The sequence below is a fragment of the Phoxinus phoxinus genome, assembly GCF_949152265.1.
Source record: "Phoxinus phoxinus genome assembly, chromosome: 5".
Taxonomy (NCBI): domain Eukaryota; kingdom Metazoa; phylum Chordata; class Actinopteri; order Cypriniformes; family Leuciscidae; genus Phoxinus; species Phoxinus phoxinus.
The window spans coordinates 17,743,776-17,763,966 of record NC_136880.1 but is presented as its reverse complement, the minus strand read 5'-3'; the positions used below and the strand labels follow the sequence as shown (position 1 = coordinate 17,763,966).

At 40.2% G+C, this 20,191-nt stretch overlaps 1 protein-coding gene across 1 annotated transcript; it reads left to right on the top strand.

The window, feature by feature from the left end:
* Positions 1-13,973: 13,973 nt before the first annotated feature.
* Positions 13,974-18,296, top strand: kcnmb2a (potassium large conductance calcium-activated channel, subfamily M, beta member 2a; the record flags this gene model as incomplete). Its single annotated transcript, XM_079614194.1, has 4 exons — positions 13,974-14,073; positions 14,227-14,397; positions 14,512-14,707; positions 18,012-18,296. The coding sequence occupies exons 1-4, from the start codon at positions 14,027-14,029 to the stop codon at positions 18,294-18,296; spliced, it is 699 nt and encodes a 232-aa protein (XP_079470320.1). The 5' UTR covers positions 13,974-14,026.
* Positions 18,297-20,191: the final 1,895 nt, after the last annotated feature.

Below are 20,191 nucleotides of genomic sequence, written 5' to 3'. Positions count from 1 at the left end.
CAGATATTAATTTGTTGTGCAGTGCATTGATTTGAACATGTCTCTTCTCTCTCTCTCTCTTTCTTTAGTATGACAGACCTAAAAGTAAAGGCCGGTCATTTGTGCATATCTCATTAGCAGTATGCAAAGCTCAGTCATTTTGTTGTAAAATAGTATTATTTTCTTGCTTCAAAATAGAGAGAAAAAAAATGTTTGCCCCTTTTTGTTTCTCAGAGTGGCTTAGTGTGCCAATAATTCTGTCGCTGATGATTGTCATGAATTTATGTCCCCAGCAATTGTGTCATATGTTTGTAGAGTTTGTCAACGCTTCAATGCCAGCTTTATACAAAGATTGGATACAAACAGACAAATACAAATGTTTCCTGTATCCTTGGCAACAGCACTGGCGCTGGCTGTAAATGAGGCAATCAAATTAATGCTGGAACATAAAGCAGGGAGAAAGAGAGTAAAAACTGGAACACGATTATCCATTTTACACCAAATTTAGCATGCATGGAGTGAAACATTACACTTTTGGATGAGATTCTCCTTAACCGGTCCATCAAAACACATATTGACAGTTTAATTAGAATTGGAAGCAAAGCATTTTGGCGGTCTTGCACAGTTGTCCCTAATTACTAAGACCTTTGTGATGGGGAACTGTTTTGGCCAACAAAGAGTGGGCAGGAGGAATGTTTTTGGGAAAATATTCTGTAAGAAGAATTTAATTTAGATCAACATTATTTACATTTACATTCATGCATTCAGCGGATGCTTTTATCCAAGGCGACTTACAAGAGAGGAACACAAGCAATTCATTAAGGAGGCAACAATATTCGTAATATACAACACCAAGTTTATTTGACGACAATATTAGGAAGCAAGCCAGAGAGGAGGGGAACAATTACAGAGAAGGAAAGTGCGTGCGTGTGTGTGTGTGTTGGATTAAGGGGATGGTTAAGTGCTTGTGGAAGAGGTGTGTCTTCAGCTGCTTCTTGAAAGACGTGATGGTCTCAGCAGTTCGGATGGAGGTTGGCAGCTTTCAGAGGAACAGAGAGGGTGAAACTTTTGGAGAGTGACTTTTTGCCTCATTGTGAAGGAACGACAAGGCATCACTCATTCAGTGACTTTAGCTGATGGGCGGGAGCACATTTGTAGGGGTGTATTGAGGTTGGGATGTTCTTTTCCAGTGGAAGTTCTGAAAGCCAGTGTCAAAACTTTACATTTGATTCTGGATGCATGGGAGCCAGTGGAGTGAGATCAGGAGTGACATATTTTTGGTTGGTTGAAGACCAGACATGCTGTCGCATTCTGGATCATCTGCAGATGCTCAGGCCCTGTTTACACCTGGTGTTTAGATGCGTTTTGGTCGATTGGATCACAAGTGGATGACGCTAAATGCAGGTGTAAACGGGGTCTAAAACGTTTTGAGTTTGTCCACTTTCTACCAATTCCAGAGATAGTCGAAAACGCATTTGACCGGATTGCTTTCGTAGTGTGGTCGAATGTGTTCGAACAGCCACAAAAGACCATCTACTCTCCTCCTACTGACCTAATGCGTAAATATTATGGGAAGAGCGCTAGCCAAACGGGATTTAAACTTTGTCGAGCTGAAGACCCAAGTTTGTTTTAAAGATGAAACACGTACCAAGCACAATGTTCACACCGTGTTCAGCTTCGAAAGCTATACTGCTCTCCGTATGTTTTTCATTTTTTTCTTATTACATTTACATTTTTACATTTTTCTTATTCTTTTAGAGCTTATTACATCCATTAAATTGAAAGATCTGAAAAAGTCAACTTAGACCCTTCCCTCGAAGAAATCAGGACTGAAGTGTTTGAAAGTGGACAAAAGAGACGGATTAAAACACCAGGTGTAAACGGGAATGTGTCTCCCTCATCTATACCTGTAATCTGATCGACCAAAACGCAGGTGTAAACAGGGCCTTAGTTGTTCTGGCTGGAAGGCCTCGCAGTAGTGAGGTGTAGTCCAGTCTTGAAATGACAAGAGCTTGGACAAGAACTTGCACCGCATACCCGGACTTGAACGGTCTGATTTTCCTGATGTTGTTAAGTGTGAACCTGAATGACCAGGCTGGTGTTGAAATATGGGTGGAAAAGTTCAGTTGGTCATCAAACACAACCCCCAAGTTCCTTTCTGTCCTGGTTGCCATTGTTGTAGACTTTCCAGAATTTCCAAGGAGCTTTCCGTCTTTTGAAGTGTGGATGACGCTCCTTCATTCAAACAGAGATCTGAAAGGCAGCCAGAGATGAGACAGTGAGACAGTGAGATAATCAGGTTGAAATGACAGATAAAGCTGCGTATAATCTGCATTGTAATATAGGAAAAGCCATATGCCTTTATGATCGTGCCCAGTGAGGTTGTGTAGATGGAGAAAAGAAGAGGAACAAACACTGAACCTTGAGGCACTCCGGTGATTAGCTGATGGGACTCAGACATCCCTCCTCTCCATTAAAACCTTGAAAGATCTTTCTGTGAGGTAAGACTGAAGGCATTGAACTATCATACATGTGATGCCCAAGTCAGAAAGGGTGGACAGAAAGATCTGGTGGATTTACAATGTCAAAGGCAGCAGACTGGTCTAGAATACGGAAAGAGGATTTGGAGTTTGCTCTTGCCAGCCGTAGAGTTTCAGCAATGGTCACAGGGGAGGTCTCTGGAGTTTACACTTTTGAAGCCAGACTGGTTCTTGTCGAGTAGATTGTTCTGTGAGCAAAAAGGCAAGACTCTTTCAAGAGTTTTTGACAGAAAAGGAAGAAGAGAGACTGGTCTGTAGTTTTTAACTGCTGTTGGATTGAATGTTGGCAGTGGGGTTACCCGAGCCTGCTTAAATGCGGTGGGACATTTGCATGTAGTGAGGGATGTGTTGATGATGTGCCTCTGGCGTGAGTTCACAAGAGTGCTATGACGCATGCGCGAGAACTGAGAAGATGATCGAGGGGTGATCTACATTCGATGGGTCTCGAATGTAGTGTTTAAAATGGTTCTAAAGTGTGCGTCTCCTGGATGTCTGAATCAGGAGAAACCAACGGAAAAACGTGAAATGCCGCAAAATGCCGCAAAATTCCCATCAAATGATCGTGAGCGTCATCTTCTCAGTTCTTGCGCATGCGTCGTGGCGCTCTCGTGAACTCACGTCAGAGGCCCACACAGAAGAAAATGAATAGTCGAATAAAGTTGGTATTTTTTTTAACATTTGTTTGCACACAAAATGTATTCTCGTCGTTCGATTAACTTAAGGTTGAGCCAATAGTCCCTATTTTAAGGACTATTTTAACAATGTCCTTACTAACTTTTCTGGGCCGGCAGATATCAATTACCTAGCAGCCTGAGTGAGCCAGCTCTCAGATTGAATCAAAAATATCTTAATTTGTGTTCCGAAGATGAACGAAAGTCGTGGAACAACATGACGGTGAGTAATTACTGACAGAATTTTCATTTTTGGTTGAACTAACCCTTAAATTTACTTACTTTTCATGTTTTATTTAACAATACAAATTATACAACACAGTAATATAACTCTGTTAACCCTGCAATAAAAATATATTACTTGCATTGATCTGGCAGGCAGCCAAGGTATGAAGGAAGTGTGGATTGTGTGCGGATGGAGGTTGGTTGTGGGCAAGTGAGACTCTGAGAACTGGTTGCCACCTTATTAGTGGAATAGCTGGCAAAGTCAGGCAAGAGGTGGGAGGAGGAGGTGGATGGAGACAGGATAGAGATAAGAAGATTGTTGTGAATAGTTTCCATGTGTCTGAGGCGTTGCTGATTTTGGTTTTGGTAGTAAAAGACCTTAGCAAAAGCAACACTAAAGGAGAAAGAAGATAGGAGAAAATAATACTTGCTCAGGTTAGCTATGAAAAATTCAGATGAGAAGCACGATCATTTGAAGTGTTATAATCCAAGCACGTCTGTGTCAGGCCCATGTGGCATTGTGCTGCATTGCATAAACCCCAGATTTAATGCACCACCAAGCTGTGAAACTGCTCAATCCATCTAAATGTGACTTCAGTTTTGATCATGGAAAGGTCATCGGTCTTAGCGGCGAAGCCTGAGTCTGGCATTACAATAGCTGCTAGATGGATGGTTTCCATAGCTGTGTGTTCCCAAGATTACAGTGTTGTGAAACTTTAGCATATGCACCATTAACCTGAAATATTATTTCCGAGTAATGAATGGTATGAGGAGATGGCACACTTAAATAGCAGTACATTCATAACTCGCAGCGCTCCAGAAATACCCTGTAGATACAGATTGCATACCCAGCATGTCTCTATATATAAAAACAAAAGTCTGTAATTGCTGCAGCCGGGAGGCTTTTAGTGCTAGGCCAACAACAACAATTTATACTGGGATTTGATTTCCTCCAGAGGGTCAGATTGGACTCAAAACCACATTTCAGCACATTAGAGAATTCAATTTAGGTTTAAGATAATAATGATGACTTTAGGGATGGTGAGTTGAAAAAAGCTCCACCCAAATATAGAATGACCACACAGAGGCAACACACACTTATTAGTCACAGGTATGAACTCCAACAGAGACACCCAGTGGTACAAACGGGCATCATGCCTATGTTGTCTCTCTCTGACTCATAAATTTAAACTACCATGTCCAAAAATATGCATTCTATAACTGATAATAATATAATCCAAAACGTTAAAAAATAAATTAATACTTTTATTCCACAAGGATGCATTAAATCGATCAAAGTGATTTCTATTTCAAATAAATGTTTTTTTGAGAAATCAAAGAATATAAAAAAATGTACCATGGTTCCCACAAAATATTCAAATAAGCACTACAACTGTTTTCAACAGATTATTAACTATTAATGATTGAGTGCCAAATCAGCATATTAGACTGTTTTTTTGAAGGATCATGTGACACTGAAGACTGGAAAATTCAGCTTTGCCATCACAGGAATAATTTACATTGTAAAATATATTACAAAACAATATTTTAAACTGTAACAATATTTCACAATAATTATTGCTGTTTTACTGTATTTCTGATCAAATAAATGCAGCTTGGTGAGCATAAGAGACTTCTTTCAAAAACATTAAAAAATATATTTCTGTATATTATGTACAAGTGATATTTAATTGATTTAGTAACTATATTGTCAAATGTTCTGAAGTTATACAATTGCATTTTTTATGTAGCTGACCGAAATGCACGTATTTACTGAAAATATTTCCATTTGCCATTATAGTCATGACTTGACGAATCAGGGAAGGATACGCAATGATCCAAAAGACCCAATCAGCAAGCGAATGTGGGCAGCCACGCATTCGTTTTCAAAAGTCTCTGACTTAATCTGAAATAGCCCATCTAAACTTAATCTAACCCCTCAATCCCTATTCCCTATGTTAGTCAATACAGTTCACTTGAAGGAGTGAATGAAAACGAGTAAGTGAATTCGGACAGCCGTTGAGCATCGGCTCTACACTTGATATTACAGTGCAATGTGGGATTGAATGAGTGCACTCGGTAACGTCCACAATAGTTTTGGACACCACTACAAATGGCATAATGCCCTATTTGAGGGTATAGGGAGTGATTTCGGGTCCATTTACACTGGAATTAAACCCCGGAGTTTTCAAACTAAATCTGCAAGTCTCAGTTTTCGAGGGCCGAAAGCTCCGGAGTAGTGTGAACGCCAGGCGTAACCGTAGCAAGAGTTATACGTTTTAAAACGAAACCATAATAGTGTAAACAGGGCCTTAGAATTCTCAGATGTCACTTGATTTTAATATTTTATTCACCAATGAAATGCAATTAACACATTTTTAAGTGTGACTTAAGTGATGTTTTGGGGCCACAGTAAATGTGCTAAATCAATTGACATGTCCATGTTTTGAAATGTATAGTATGTTGTGATGATGAGACAGGCCGTCCTAAAGACCTTTCAACCCTTCTGAACACTTGTCCATGGTGCTATTATAATCCAACTCAAGGGAGAAAATACTACCTGGAACATTCTCGGGAAAGGGCAGGCAGATTTCTCAGAGGGCTGAATAGACACATGAACAAAGGGAAATGAAACAAACACATTGCCAGCAACAGGTGTAAATGTCCACCGTTAAGGATCTGCTCAACACTCTGTAAAACACACAAGGGTGCGGGACTGGTCTGATTGTCAAATAAAAGATTGGGGATTTCTAAGTTTGATGTAATCTAGAATATAATGTGGATGTAGTACTTTCCCCCCAAAAGAACTAGTCAGCCTCAGCAGAGTATACAGAGATGAAGTTGAGTCAAAGATAGCATCATTTTGAGAAATGGGCTCTTTGCAGAAAAAGAAAAAAACGACTATGAAAAGATTTGACTCCATTCCATTTGTGACAAAGTGTGAAAAGTGTTAAATGGATTTCAGAATTTAAAAGAGACCATCAAAAAGTCCAATTATCGTCTCTATGTGCATTCACATGGACAAACGGCACAGAGATAAAAGTGTGTGTCTAGCACTTGCAGCAGTTCTGGCTTCTTCTCATCAGTTTGCCCTTGGGACAAAATGCTCTATCTGTTAACGTTCAGATATGTAGACAATTTTAGTCAGCAAAGAAACCCTGCTGTCTCTCAGAGGTTAAAATGAAACTATATGTTTGGCATGTGTGATCCTTTGCTGAAATGCTTGCCACCTAATATTTATTAGTTTATTCTTAATCTTCGGCATAATGTGTGTGTTACTAAGGGTGTTCTGAAGAGTTGTTGCATTGTTTTTATTATTCTTCAGGTGCAATTCGTATGTCTGACCAATTACCAGAAAAGTAATGCGGCATGATTTCATATTCATGTATGTCACACAAATGGTGCAGGACGAGTTACACAGTGAAGTTTAATAATAATGGAAACATACTAAACATAGCAGTGCGTGAACACAGATGCATCTGGTTGCCTTCTGATATGTGTCATGTGAAATTCAAGTGCGAATACGCATTGCATTCTAACCTGATCTTAAAGGGATAGTTCACAGGAAAAAAAGATACTATGGAAGTCAATGGGGTCCATAAACTGTCTGGTCACCAACATTCTTCAAAATATCTTCTTTTGTGTTCAGCAGAAGAAAGAAACTCATACAGGTTTGAAACAACTTGAGGGTGAGTAAATGATGACAGAATTTTCATTTTTGGGTGAACTATCCCTTTAAGGGAAAAAGTAACTGTTACAAGGTGGTGATTTTGTTTGAATTCGTATGATGTGAATTCTTACAAAGACATACGATTATTAAAAACAATAAGCATACATTTTTTTAAGCACCCCTAACCCCACCCCTAAATGAGCCACCAATTCCCTAGCCTGGTTGAAACCAGAACCTTCTCATTTGTAACTGTCTGGGGAAGGTTCATTCACAGCCCATTTCCAAAAGGGCGTCACCAACGGACGTCGCTCAAATACCTCTGGGCGCAATTGGATAGAACTAAACCAATCAGAGCGATCGTCATCGTTTAAAGCCCGCCTTAACGTTTGTGATTGGTGCCTCGATTTGGAAAAATAGGAAATGGGCTTGAATGGGCTTTTGGAAATTCGTCTGGGTTTTCCCATCAGGCTACCAATTCGCCAAAACATAAAATAGTTACAAATTGCCATGATATTGTCTTAAAATTGGCGCAAAGGCCCATTCACACTAAGAATGAGTATAGCGCCGCCGCCCACACCATCAGACGATGATATTCCCTTTGTTATAAGCGTTTTTTAAAAGTGATTCCAACGTTTGTCTGTCGTTAACTCGCTATCATTAAAGTGGTGGTGTCTGTGGACTACCCTATCTCATAGAATTAGAAAGATTATCAAAACTTTATAGTTATAGTATAGTTATTGTTATCGTTAAGTCCCATTCACACAAAAAAATTAGAACTATAACAATAATTATATTAGCGTCCACACCAACAGACCTTACTCAGAGCAGCGCCATGACAGGTATGAAAGTGAGGCTGTGATATTTGTTTTCAATGGCATCAGCAGTAAATAAAAAGATGCAAAGCCAATTTTCCACAGCTCATATTGTCTGTGTTTTTTTGTCTACGTGTTTTTCGTCAGCAGAACAATCCAAAAACACATTAAATAACAATGAAGAGTACAATGAATAAATTAAGAGATGTATGTCTATCCCTCACAGCCTTGCTTTTATTCCCGTTAAAAAATCAAAGATGGCGCTGCTGTGAATAAGGCCTAGCGCTCTGTTTATAAGCGTGCGCTGCAGTTTTGTCGTCTGTCACTTTAAATGTTCAAGCTCTTTAAAGTCAGGTGTATTCTGATTGGCTCTCAGAAATTTTGTCATTCATCAGCTGGAAAAAAATATTCTGAAAGTGATTCCAAAGATATTATTCCTCTGTGTTGTTATCATTATAATTGGTGTTGTGGACTTCCCTATTCTCATAGAATTAGAATGACTATTGAAACTTTAGTTAGAGTTGTCATAGTTATCGTCCTTGGTGTGAACGGGCATTAAGTCCTACATTAAGTCAGTTTTCTCTTTCAGGTCAACTACTGGTCATGGCGGAGCTACAACTGTCTTGCTGATCAAGTTAGTTACAAATATTTTACGTAAAATATCTGCAGTGCGTTCTTACGTAAAACGTGCGCTCAGCCTTCTACACTGCATTACACATTTTTAAGCATTATTTGAGGGTAAGAAACCGTATATGATACCAGTCATGTCAGATGTTATTGCTAATGTGTTATTTTTGTATTCCAATTAGAAATGCACTTGTGTAACCAGTCCTACTCAACCCGCTCTGAGTGGGATTCGAACCATGTTCTCTGGCGCGGGAGGCGGCGCTCTAACAAGCAAACTAAAGGCAGTTTATCGTCAGTTGCTAGAGCGCCTCTTGAGATCAGGGGAGTGAGGTTTGCACGCACAGATCTCACTGGCCTACAGTACATCTGTTACACTCACTTCCCTAAACCTCACTCCCATCCGGGTCAATGGCACCAAATGAAACTGGTTCTACTCAACCCACTCTGAATGGGTTTCGAACCGTGGTCTTTGGCGAGGGAGTCGGGCACTCTAACAAGGAGGCTAAAGACCGTAGCCTCTAACATCAGTCGCTAGAGCGCCTTTTGAGATCAGGGGAGGGAGGTTTACTCGCATAGCTCTTTTTGGCCTACGAAGTTACACTCACCTCCCTAAATCTCACTCCCATCCGGGTCAACGGCGCCAAATGTTACCGGTCCCACTGACCCACTCCGATCGGGATTCGAACCTTGGTTTCTGGCGTGGGAGGCGGGTGCTCTAACAAGGAGGCTAAAGAACACAGCCGCTAGCCTCAGTTGCTAAACGCCTCTTGAGATCAGGGGAGTGAGGTTTGCATGCACATACGTCACTGGCCTATGACAGTTACACTTAAATGAAATAGCTACCGGATGTGATGGTCAGAACTGCATTGCCTTGAAAGGGACCCTGTTCAAACGAAAATGCAACAGCTCCTCAGCGTGCACCGAATCATTGGGTTTTATGGTGTAAAATGCTTTGTTTCTGCCCTCAGATTTAGGGGAAGAAATCACTAATCTTAACTATGAGTAATAGTAGTGATTCTTGATTTAGTAAACACCATAAATCATGTATGCAAGCTCAATGACAGTGGTTTGACGAAAAGTGGCACATGGTTATTTCTGTTCAGTTCTTCACCTCCGTGCTGGAAAGGGGCAAGGTCAGGGTGTCGGACCGGCTAGGAAGGACTCATTCCACACATCATTTGGCAGGAAATTGCTTCCCTACACAGTTTCACACTGGCACACAGCCCACAAAGCCACAAATCTGCCAGCAGCATTATCGGGTATTTTAAAAACCCTTACGGGTCTCAAGAGGAGCAAGAGAAGGCTGACGGTTATTGACTCAACATGCTTTCTTGAAATTTCCTAGCTCTACATTGGCTCCAAACTATCAATACAGGTATGTAGAGACCTTGGCCTTGCAAGAGATATAAACGGAAAGCTTTGGATGAAATATATTGATTGATTAGTAAGATAGAGCATGATGGGTTTGAATGCTTCTCTGCCTTCTGATAAGTGCTCAGAGGATAGCAGAGCAATTCAGGAATACATTTTCACTGATGTGCCTTCTTTGATTCAAGATGTCTTGGAGTTAAAATCAACTGCACTACAAAGCCTTGTCAAGTGAGACATGAAAAAATACAATAGAAAGCCAATAAGTTGCTGTCCGTTGACGTGAATGAAAAGCATATTTTATTTGTGAATTCCCAAGAATAAAGGCCTTTGTGCGCATTGATTTTGAAATCCATTTATCAAATGGATACAACGATTTAGACGCTTTTAATCAACCAAAAACCTTTATCGATTAGATGTGATAGAAAAGGCAGGAACAGGAACTTGTAAAATTATTTGTACGTCCCTCATTGCTGAGTGCATTCAATCATCTCATTACTTAAAGATCATGTGACATTGGAGAAAAGGAAAGAGCTTTAGCATCCCCCCCCCCCCAAAAAAAATAGACTCATTCTCCTTGTTTCGGGAATAAAGATTTGGGCTATTTTCCAAACCCAGGGTCAGTGAATCAATAATGTATTTACTCTGCTTTATGTTTGGCATCGTTCTGCATTTAGCAAAAGCATGGTGTGCTTAAGAAACAGTTGACTTTGTCGATACAGCGTATGTGAGTGTGTACTTGTAATAATAATGCAATTCTCTTCATGCCCTGATGCTCTTAGTAATGGCAAGGCAATTTTGAAAGTGGGGCTCTATCAACCGTCAACTCCATTCCTGACCCCTTAATGACCCACTCCTCATAGCTGTATATTACAGCACTCAAGCTTTGTTTGAATATGCATAGGCTACCTCCAAATACTGTATGTCTCGGGCGCATTATCGAGCATTCTAATCATGCATGTTTGTGCACTTATCTTGTGATAGTGTTATTATTTTGAGTTGAGTTCTTTAGAAAATTAGGTGAGCCCGTGTGAATAGTAGCCTCAGTTTGCTGTTCTCAGCTGACAGGAGTGTCACCGGTGTGTCTTCTGTAGCTAGTCTGCTTCAAGGTTTGACGTGTTTATCCGTTCAGAGATGCTCTACTGCAGACTTCGGTTGTAACAAGTGTTTATTTGAGTTTCTGTTGCCTTTCTATCAGCTGAACCAATCTGGTCATTCTCCTCTGATCTTTGATCATCAACAAGGCATTTACTCCCACAGAACTGCCGCTCACTGGATATTTTCTCTTTTTCTGACCATTCTCTGTAAACCCTAGAGATGGTTGTGTGTGAAAATCCCAGTAGATCAGCAGTTTCTGAAATACTTGACCAGCCCTTCTGCACCAACAACCATGCCACGTTCAAAGTCACATTTCTTCCCATATTCTGATGCTCATTTAAACTTTGAACAGCAGATCGCCTTGTCCAAGGCTGTGTTCAAAATCACTATTCCCTATTACTCCACTAATATAGTTCACTTGAGAGAGTGAATAAAAACGGAAACCGAGTGTGTCGAAGGGCTGCCGCTTTTGCCTAGTTTGTGCTTGCTGTTTAATAATTATTTTTAACTTAGCAACTTGGCAGCTCCAGTAGTAAGATGAAAAGATTTATCTTGAACTCTGCCATGGAAACTAGCATGTATAAACCATAATTAAACAATTTAATAATCAATTAAAAAGTCAAGTCAAGTCAAGTCATCTTCATTTATATAGCGCTTTTAACAATGTAGATTGTTTCAAAGCTGCTTTACAGTGATAAACAGAGATTGTTTTGGCTTTATAGCGGTTCTTGAATAAATATATTTTCCAGCTAAAGTTATTTTTGATTGATTCACTTCCGTCGCAAGGATCATTAGTTTTTTAATTAGAGACCGCTAAGACGACACCGTTCTCTCTACACAGACTTTAAACGCGAACCTGTGAGAAACGCTGAGGGCGCTCACGTGTGCATTAAGAATGAATTCTATAGTTATGCGCATTTGAATATATATGCGCAGGTTTGTAATTCCCTACCAAACAAGCCTTAACAAACAACTTGTCTGGCCTTAAACATTTTTAGACAGAATTTTATCACTTCGGGGTAGATACGCGAAACCGAAATTATCCAGACAATGCTTTATCTGTAGAGTGGTAAAGGGATCCTCCATAGGGAGAGGCTAGTTGGCACTTCAGCACTGCGTTGTCATCGGGTCCAGGCAAAGGTCCTTTGTCAGATCTGGATACGGCCTGGATCCGGCAGGCTGCGGAAAAACCTCGGGATAAACAAAGACACTAAAATTAGCGTAGATGCCATTCTTCTTATGATGTAACGAGTACATTAGGATTTATGGGAAGTGTTCCCAGTTCCGGCTGACCTAATCTATGCAGCCTAAAATTGAGTTATAGAAGTCTATAATGTATTATGTGACAGAGTGTGTCTGCTTCCCGGACAATGTTAGGAAGACTGTTCCAAAGTTTTGGTGCTAAATAGGAAAAGGATCTACCGCCAGCAGTCGATTTTTATATTCTAGGTATTATCAACTGGCCTGAATTTTGAGATTGCAATAGACGTGAAGATACTATAATGCGTTAAGAGCTCGCTCAAGTACTGCGGAGCTAAACCATTTAGTGCTTTGTAAGTAACCAGCAATATTTTTAAATTTATACGATGTTTAATAGGAAGCCAATATAGTCTTGACAGAACCGGGCTAATATGGCCATACTTCCTGGTTCTGGTAAGAACTCGAGCTGCTGCGTTTTGAACTAGCTTTAGTTTGTTTATTAAGCGTGCAGGGCAACCACCCAGTAGAGCATTGCAATAAGTAATTTATGCCTGTATGATATTACACTGTATCCACATTGGACCAGCGGTTTGGAAAATGGATAGATGGATGATTCAGCTGCGGGCGCTATCTTCTGGTCAAATGTGGGAATTCATTCAGTGTGTGACTCTCACAGTGCATTATGGGTATTATCTAGCTGTTGAGCGTACATCGGTTGTGCACTCGTTATTGCAGTGCTCCTGCTATGATTTCTGACACTACTACAAATGGCTGTCCCCTCAAATAGTGGCTTATTTAACTGTATAGGGGGCTATCTCGGACACAGCCGATGTCTAACGCGTTGAGTTGCTGCCATGTGATTGGCTGATGAGATATTTGCTTTAATGAGCAGTTGAACAGGTGTACCTAATAAAGTGGCCAGTGAGTGTATATGCAGTATGAATAATGGCTTTTTTGAAAACAGTATTAAACTTAGCCTACTTTACAGACTTTATATATACAAGTACGGTCTCTGAATATTCTTATATAATAATCTACATAATATTTCAATTTAGGTTAATACATTTCATTCATATTTAATGGGGGATGCAATAACAATTTGATCAAATGTGTATGGGCAATTCATTCAATAAGTAAATGTGTTATAAAACTGCAGTTTTAAGGATTTCTTTGAATTTCAGTCCATACTCCAATATAAATCTGCATCCTGTCAATTCACTTCCATTCTTGAGTTTAAAAGGCAAGATATGACATACTAGATGCTCATCCTCTGGGTAGGTTTCAGTTTTCTGAAAAAGTCAGTGTTGAAGGGGCTCAGAAACATTTATTTAAAGCATTTTGTTTTCAAACTAGATTTGAATGGATGTAGACTAACTGAAACAAACCAAACACTTGATATTGCAAAGGAATTGCTTTTACCATATTATCCTCAAGCTTTCTTAAGGCCATCAGATTTATTCATAAACTGCGCTTACAGAGTTATGGACCATCATTCTTTGCTGATGTATGTATCACTGAAGTGCTCTGTCAGTGAATATTTAATATATTCTTTAGATAGTAAAAGCTGTGTATTGTAAAATCAAAACTTCTAGCTTCTATACACAAAGTATGTCAAACTATGGCCAGATAGTTTTATAAGAGAACTGAAATGGAAATGTTATAATCTCAAACCATTTTCAAGATGGATATTTTTAGATTTGTAATATACAAACATAGGCTTTTGACATAAGAGCATGTGGCAGGTGTTCAGTGTGACAGAATGTAAAATGTTGTGTAATTTTTAGTACTTTCCAGAACTCTAGACCTTCCAGATCTCACTGACGGTCATCAGACAAGATGTTTTTTGCGAAGGGGGTCAAAACAACACAAGCCACTCAACAAAGGTGTACACCTGTTTACCACTTGCCCTGCTACAATAAATGTAATTTTGGTGATTGTTATTCGTGTCATCATGTGTGGACCAATCAGCACCCAGGACTGGAACTATATGTTTGATAAATTATAATCTATATCACTGTTTGGACGTCTTTCCCCAGGGTAGGTCATAAGAGATTGTGGGGATATGAGCTAAAGGACAAAAAAAGGACAGAAACAGCTCTGAAGGCCGGGGAGGACCGGGCCATTCTGCTGGGTTTGGGTATGGTGTTCAGCTCAGTCATGATGTGCTTTGTGATCTGTATCACCATGGTGCGCGCGTATGCAGACAGGTAGTGTTACATCACGACTGCTTCAATAATATTTAGCCCTGCACTATATTCAATTATGTTTTTGGAACCTTTACGTGTGACTTATAAGAGTTATCTTTCTGTTGTAAAATGCAGTGTATTGACCGATGAGACCACCTGTATTGTGCTTAACTCCACTCTTACGAAGGATATCAATTGTTCATACAACTGCGGCTCTGACTGCTGGAGAAGCTCCGAGTTCCCCTGTCTGCAGGTGTACGTCAGCCTGAACGCCACCGGCCGCATCGGGCTGCTCTTTCACAACCAGGAGACGCTGGACGTCCGTTCTGAGGTGAATCTTTCAACTGTGGGGTCTCCTAAACAGCAATGAGATTAAACTGAAATCGAATGGAGGATTTTCAAAGGTGAAAGAATTCATTCATTTCTCATATTAGGTGTGCTGACATTGGATTGGCCGCATCCCAAATCGCATACGCTCTTGAGTAGGTGCTTATGTTGAATTACTTCTCAACCGCTAAAAAAGTACATTATATTTAGTATGAGCATTATATTTAGTATTTAGCAGAATCTTTAAATGAAACTCCGGAGCTTTCAGCAACTTTTCTGCGCGGTACACATTGTATGATTTTGGGCTGTCCCAGACGAAAGACGGTCAATCATGGCGATTTCTGGTCATGGCTCCTAAACGTTGCTCCTACGTCTTGCGACCAAAGATAGCCTGCGATCATTTTCTGACAGTGTCTGACACTTCTACTGACTTGCAAATAAAAATGCAACATGAAATAGCGTATTGATCAACGCGACATGACTCAAACGTAAAACTACTGTACTTTCCTCAAGCTCCTTGTCCAAAATTGGTATGTCAAGCTGGCCTCTTTTCCCCAGTCATGACCCAGTCCATATTCTTTTTCGCTTCTTCTTTTTCTTCAGTGTACATAAAAAACACAATTGCCAAAGTGCGATTCATCGCTCTATTTGTTTACCACTAGCACATGCTTTTTTTCTTTTAACTTGCTTCGTAGCCTATGATTCAATAGGTGTCATCATCGTACAGTTTACATAGCCTACATGTTGTACCCAGGTTTATTAGATCCATGTCGTACAGTGTGATTTGTAATGATCTTATAGGATTGCCGAAATCGCACAGTCATAGTAGGCATTAGAAAGACAATTTTCAGGAAGTTTAGAAAAAAAATTATTCATAATTCATTCTTGTAAAGTTTGTTCTGATAAGGATGGTTGTAAATTAACTACAATTTTAAATTGACCTCTAATTTAAAATTAACCTCCCACACTATATACACTAGAAGACACACTTCAGAAGTTTTGGTTCAGCAATTTTTTTTTTTTTAATGTTTCTAAAATAAATCTCTTATGCACACTCAGGCTGCATTTATTTAATCAAAATACAGTAAAAACAGTAATTGATTTTATAATATTACCAACATTGAGTTCCTGCTGGTTTTGTCACGGACTTTCAGTTATCTTGCTCTTAGTTTCATTCTCATGGACTCTTATGGTACACGGCAACAATATGCCTAAAACGAAGAAGTTTTTCCTTTGAGTTTTCCGCATACAAACGACACCGTTGTCAAAACGATCCCCATTCACACGGATCAGAGAAAACGACTAAAAACCCTGTGTTCTACTGCCAGGCCAATAATAGATGGCGATGAAACAGTTTAGACTGAACACATAATACGCATGTGCATGACGCCATCGTCTTCAGAGATTCGCGTTTTTGTTGCTTACACGGAGACCGTTTTCAAAAACGTGCACTTTGAAACCAGTTTTCAAAAGTTTGCGTTTTCAGGCCACCAAAACGCTGTTGTCGTGTAACTGAACAGCCAAAACGCTTAATTTTTTTAACGTTTTTAATTGAAAACGGTGTTGTGTAAACAGCCCTTAAGGGGGTGGTTGAGTATGATTTAACTTTTCTAACTTTAGTTAGTGTGAAATGTTGCTGTTTGAGCATAAACAACAACTGCAAAGTTACAACGCTCAAAGTTCAAAGCAAAGGAAGATATTTGCTTTTAAAGAAAAGGACTACAACAAACAGCTGGTAGGGACTACACGACATTCCTCTGGGGTTTAGTGATCAGCAACCCCAAAATGTACATAAACCCCGCCCCCGGGAAAACGCAGTCCATGTTGAGAAGAGGGAGAGTTGCTGTATAAGTGTCACGGTTCATAGATCCAATGTCTCTCTCTAGTCTCGTGCTTTGTTGTTTACATGTGTATGAGTGTGTGAGTGGGTGTGTCCGGATCATTATTGATCAGTTCCAGCTGCAATCACTCACCATTACCAGCTGCCACTCATCTCATCTCCTATAAAGGCTCACCACTTTCTCATTCCCTTTGTCAGATCGTTGCATGAAGTCACTGTGTTGTCTGTTCCTATTCCCGTGCGTTGTGTCCCGTCTCGAGTTCCTGTGTTCCGGTTTCACGTCTTGTTGGATTTCGTTTCTTGTCGTTCCACGTCATCACTCATCAGAGCACGCTGCACTTCATCCATCACTCTGTGTCTGACCATCAAAGTCCCTGCGCCACCGCCTGCATCACCCGGATTATTCATCATCATCATCATCATCATCATCATCATCATTGACTATAATTAAAAGAGCTTTTTACTTGCACATTGTGTCCTCGTTTCTGACGTAACAATAAGATACATTTGTGAGTCAGCTCAAACTTAGCATCCATCTTTTCATATGCAATAGAAAGTCACTCTGTGTGCATCTCACATCAGTTCCTATACGAGCGATTTATAGATTACCATGACAGAATATGCCAATTGAAGATAGTTAACTCCACATCAGCAACATCAATTCATCAACTAACCATTCATAGACGTCCTGTTGCAGTCGTCACTTCTTCTTGAGTCTATCCATCTTTGTCTGACTCCGTTTTAACATTAAAGGCAGAACAGTTTCTGTAATTTTAGTGTGTCTGTGTGAGGTAATCGCAGCTGCTAACACACACGAGCTCTTGAAACCCCGCCCTCTGCAGCAGCTCATTTGCATTTAAAGGGCCAGGTGCGTTTTTGCAAACCCTGAAAAAATGACAACTTTAACATGCTATATAAAAATATCTGTGGAGTATTTTGTGCTAAAACTTCACACACACACACACACACTCTGGGGACATCAAAAATTTATTTTACAACTTGTGAAAATGGCATTTTACCACCCCTTTAAGTTCCTGTTGTCCTTTGTTTAGTTTCCCGCCACTTAGTTACTATGGAGATTCATTAATCATCACAGGTGTTTGTCATTAGTTCCCATTTGCTTTGTATTTAAGTTGCAGTCTTTTCAGTGTTCATTTGTCTGTTCATGTTAATGCATCGGTTGAGTTTATTCGCCTGTATTCTTTGGATTTATCTTCTGAGTGTGTGATTAAAGACTTTTAGCCTGAGTTTGCTGCAACCAACCATGACAGGCTCATGCTGGATTTTTCAGCAGGAAATGTCTCACTGACCAGAAACATTTGAATGGTAGTGTAGATATTAAAATATTTCCAAAATTGCACATTTAAAGTACATTTTCTATAGAAAACTGAAAAATAACATTAATAAATAATAACTTGTTGCTTTGTTTTCACTGTTTAAAGTAGATTTTTATTTGATTTTTCCACAGTGTTTTTATGTGCCAAAATGCCAGAAGGACCACAGCGTCCTGCGTGTTATGGTCCAGAATATTTCAGAACATCTGAAGACGCACCAGCAGGTCACATGTTACCACGACTCCAGCGAGCATCAGGCCAGTATCCTTCTGAACCGTCCGCATGGCAGCAGTGCCGTTTTCCACTCTCTCTTCTGGCCCTCCTGCATGTGTTCTGGAGGAACCCTCATCATACTCATGGTCAAGCTCACTCAATACCTTTCCATACTGTGTGAACAAATTGGCAAAGCGCCAAAGTGAAAGGGGCACAGTCATTGACAGACTTGGTGAAGTGAATGGATGAGCTTTAATTTCTCTTTCAAATGGATTTTGGTCTCCTGCGCTGCTGTTGACTGGATTGACTGGAAATTGATATGTCTTCCATGGCTAAGCTACATTGTAACCACAAATCATATCTCTGAAGCACTATTCCAGATGGAGCTAGTGCTGTTCAGATAAGGACTTTTTATTAGTGCAATATAATAGGCTATGCAAAATAATGATGAAATATAATATAAACATTACATACTGTATATGACCTGTTTCTAATCTTATAAGCCTTTGGAAAAAATATCGTAATTAATATTTTGTTAATAAATAAAAAATGTAAAGAGTTTAAATTGGATAAATGACCAATAATAATGAATCAAAAATAAAGAAAATACTGATTAATTATAATTTATCAACATATGTCATATGTAAAAAAAACTTTTGTGTTTACCTTTGCTCAGTTAGTTGTGTTGGATGTTAATGATCCCACACCTGTTTCTGTTCAGTGTATTTAAGCCTTGAGTTTTTTCTGTTCAGTCTCGTTTGCATTTCATGCGGTTGAGTTTTTTTAATTCTTCTGCGTTTTTCTAGTGGTATTTTGATTAAAACGTATTTTATACTCATTTTTCATGCGTTCATTACAGCCATATACTGTGATGGAAGGCAGAGCCTTGAATATATATATATATATTGCATAGTTTGCCCCTCCAATGGAACTACTCCGCCCTAGAGCAGAAGGACCATTCACTGGAGGACCATACTAGAGACTTTTTAGATCTGGCGTGCCCAACTCACTATGCGGACCAAAGCGTGCCTTCCAGTGGATATGGTCCCAGAGATGATTTTGCTGTGTTTGCTACCTCACCAGCCCCACTCCAGACCCAGAGCCCAGCCAGCCACCACCCACACACTGCACGGAGCAAACGCCAGAGCCCAATGCAGACAGTGAGCCCAACCCTGCTGTGATGCACGAGCCAGTAAAGAGGACTGAGCCTACCATTGCCCTGGAGAGGATGTTTCCCTGGTTCTCAATCATCCCTGCTTGTCCCACCCAGCTCTAAGTGTCATGTGTCTCTGCTGGTTCCTCCCAGCTCGAAGTCTCTTGTGTCTCCATAATTCCCACCCAGCCTCCCACTCCCGCCTCCTCTTCCAAGGGCAGCAAGTTCGTCGACCCCTCCTCTGCTGGTTCCCGTCTGCTCCTCCATTGTTAACTCCAATATGCTGTGTGGATGCCCCTTGAATCTTCCGGTCACCAGCTCCGCCTTGGAAAGAGGATTTCCTGGCTCATCAACCTGTTGGCTCCACCTTGGCTCTTCCCTCCCTTGGCTCCACCTGGGACCATCGTCCTTATGGCTTAGCCTTGGTCAGATGTCGCTCTGCCTTTGCCACGGACTTACGGGCCTTCAGCTATGTTAGCTTCGTCCCTCCACCCCTTCGGTTCCATCGGGCCTGCCTTCCCTCCGGCTTCGCCTCAGTCCTCTGGTACCGTGGCTCCACCTCGGCCATGTGGTCTGGGTCCCCAAACTGTGGAGGAAGAATCTGTGATGGCTAAAGGTCAAGGTCACCCTTGTGATATCTTGTGGTATCCCAAAATCAATTGCTAATATTTCTACACCATATGAAAAGTCTGTAAAAATAGGGCCCAACGTACAGTGTTAATATGAAGAGAATTTCTGTATTGATTTTTCGCACTGCATTGTGTTGGTTTTTAGGGTTGAAGAAAATGTCCGTTAACTTATGGATGCTTGTTTCTGCCACAGAATCAAAAATAAAAAAGGTAATTGAGACTTTATCTCACAAGTCTGACTTTTTTCCTCATAATTGCGAGTTTATATTTCAATATTGGGATTTTATTACGCGTAATTTCGAGTTTATATCGCACAATT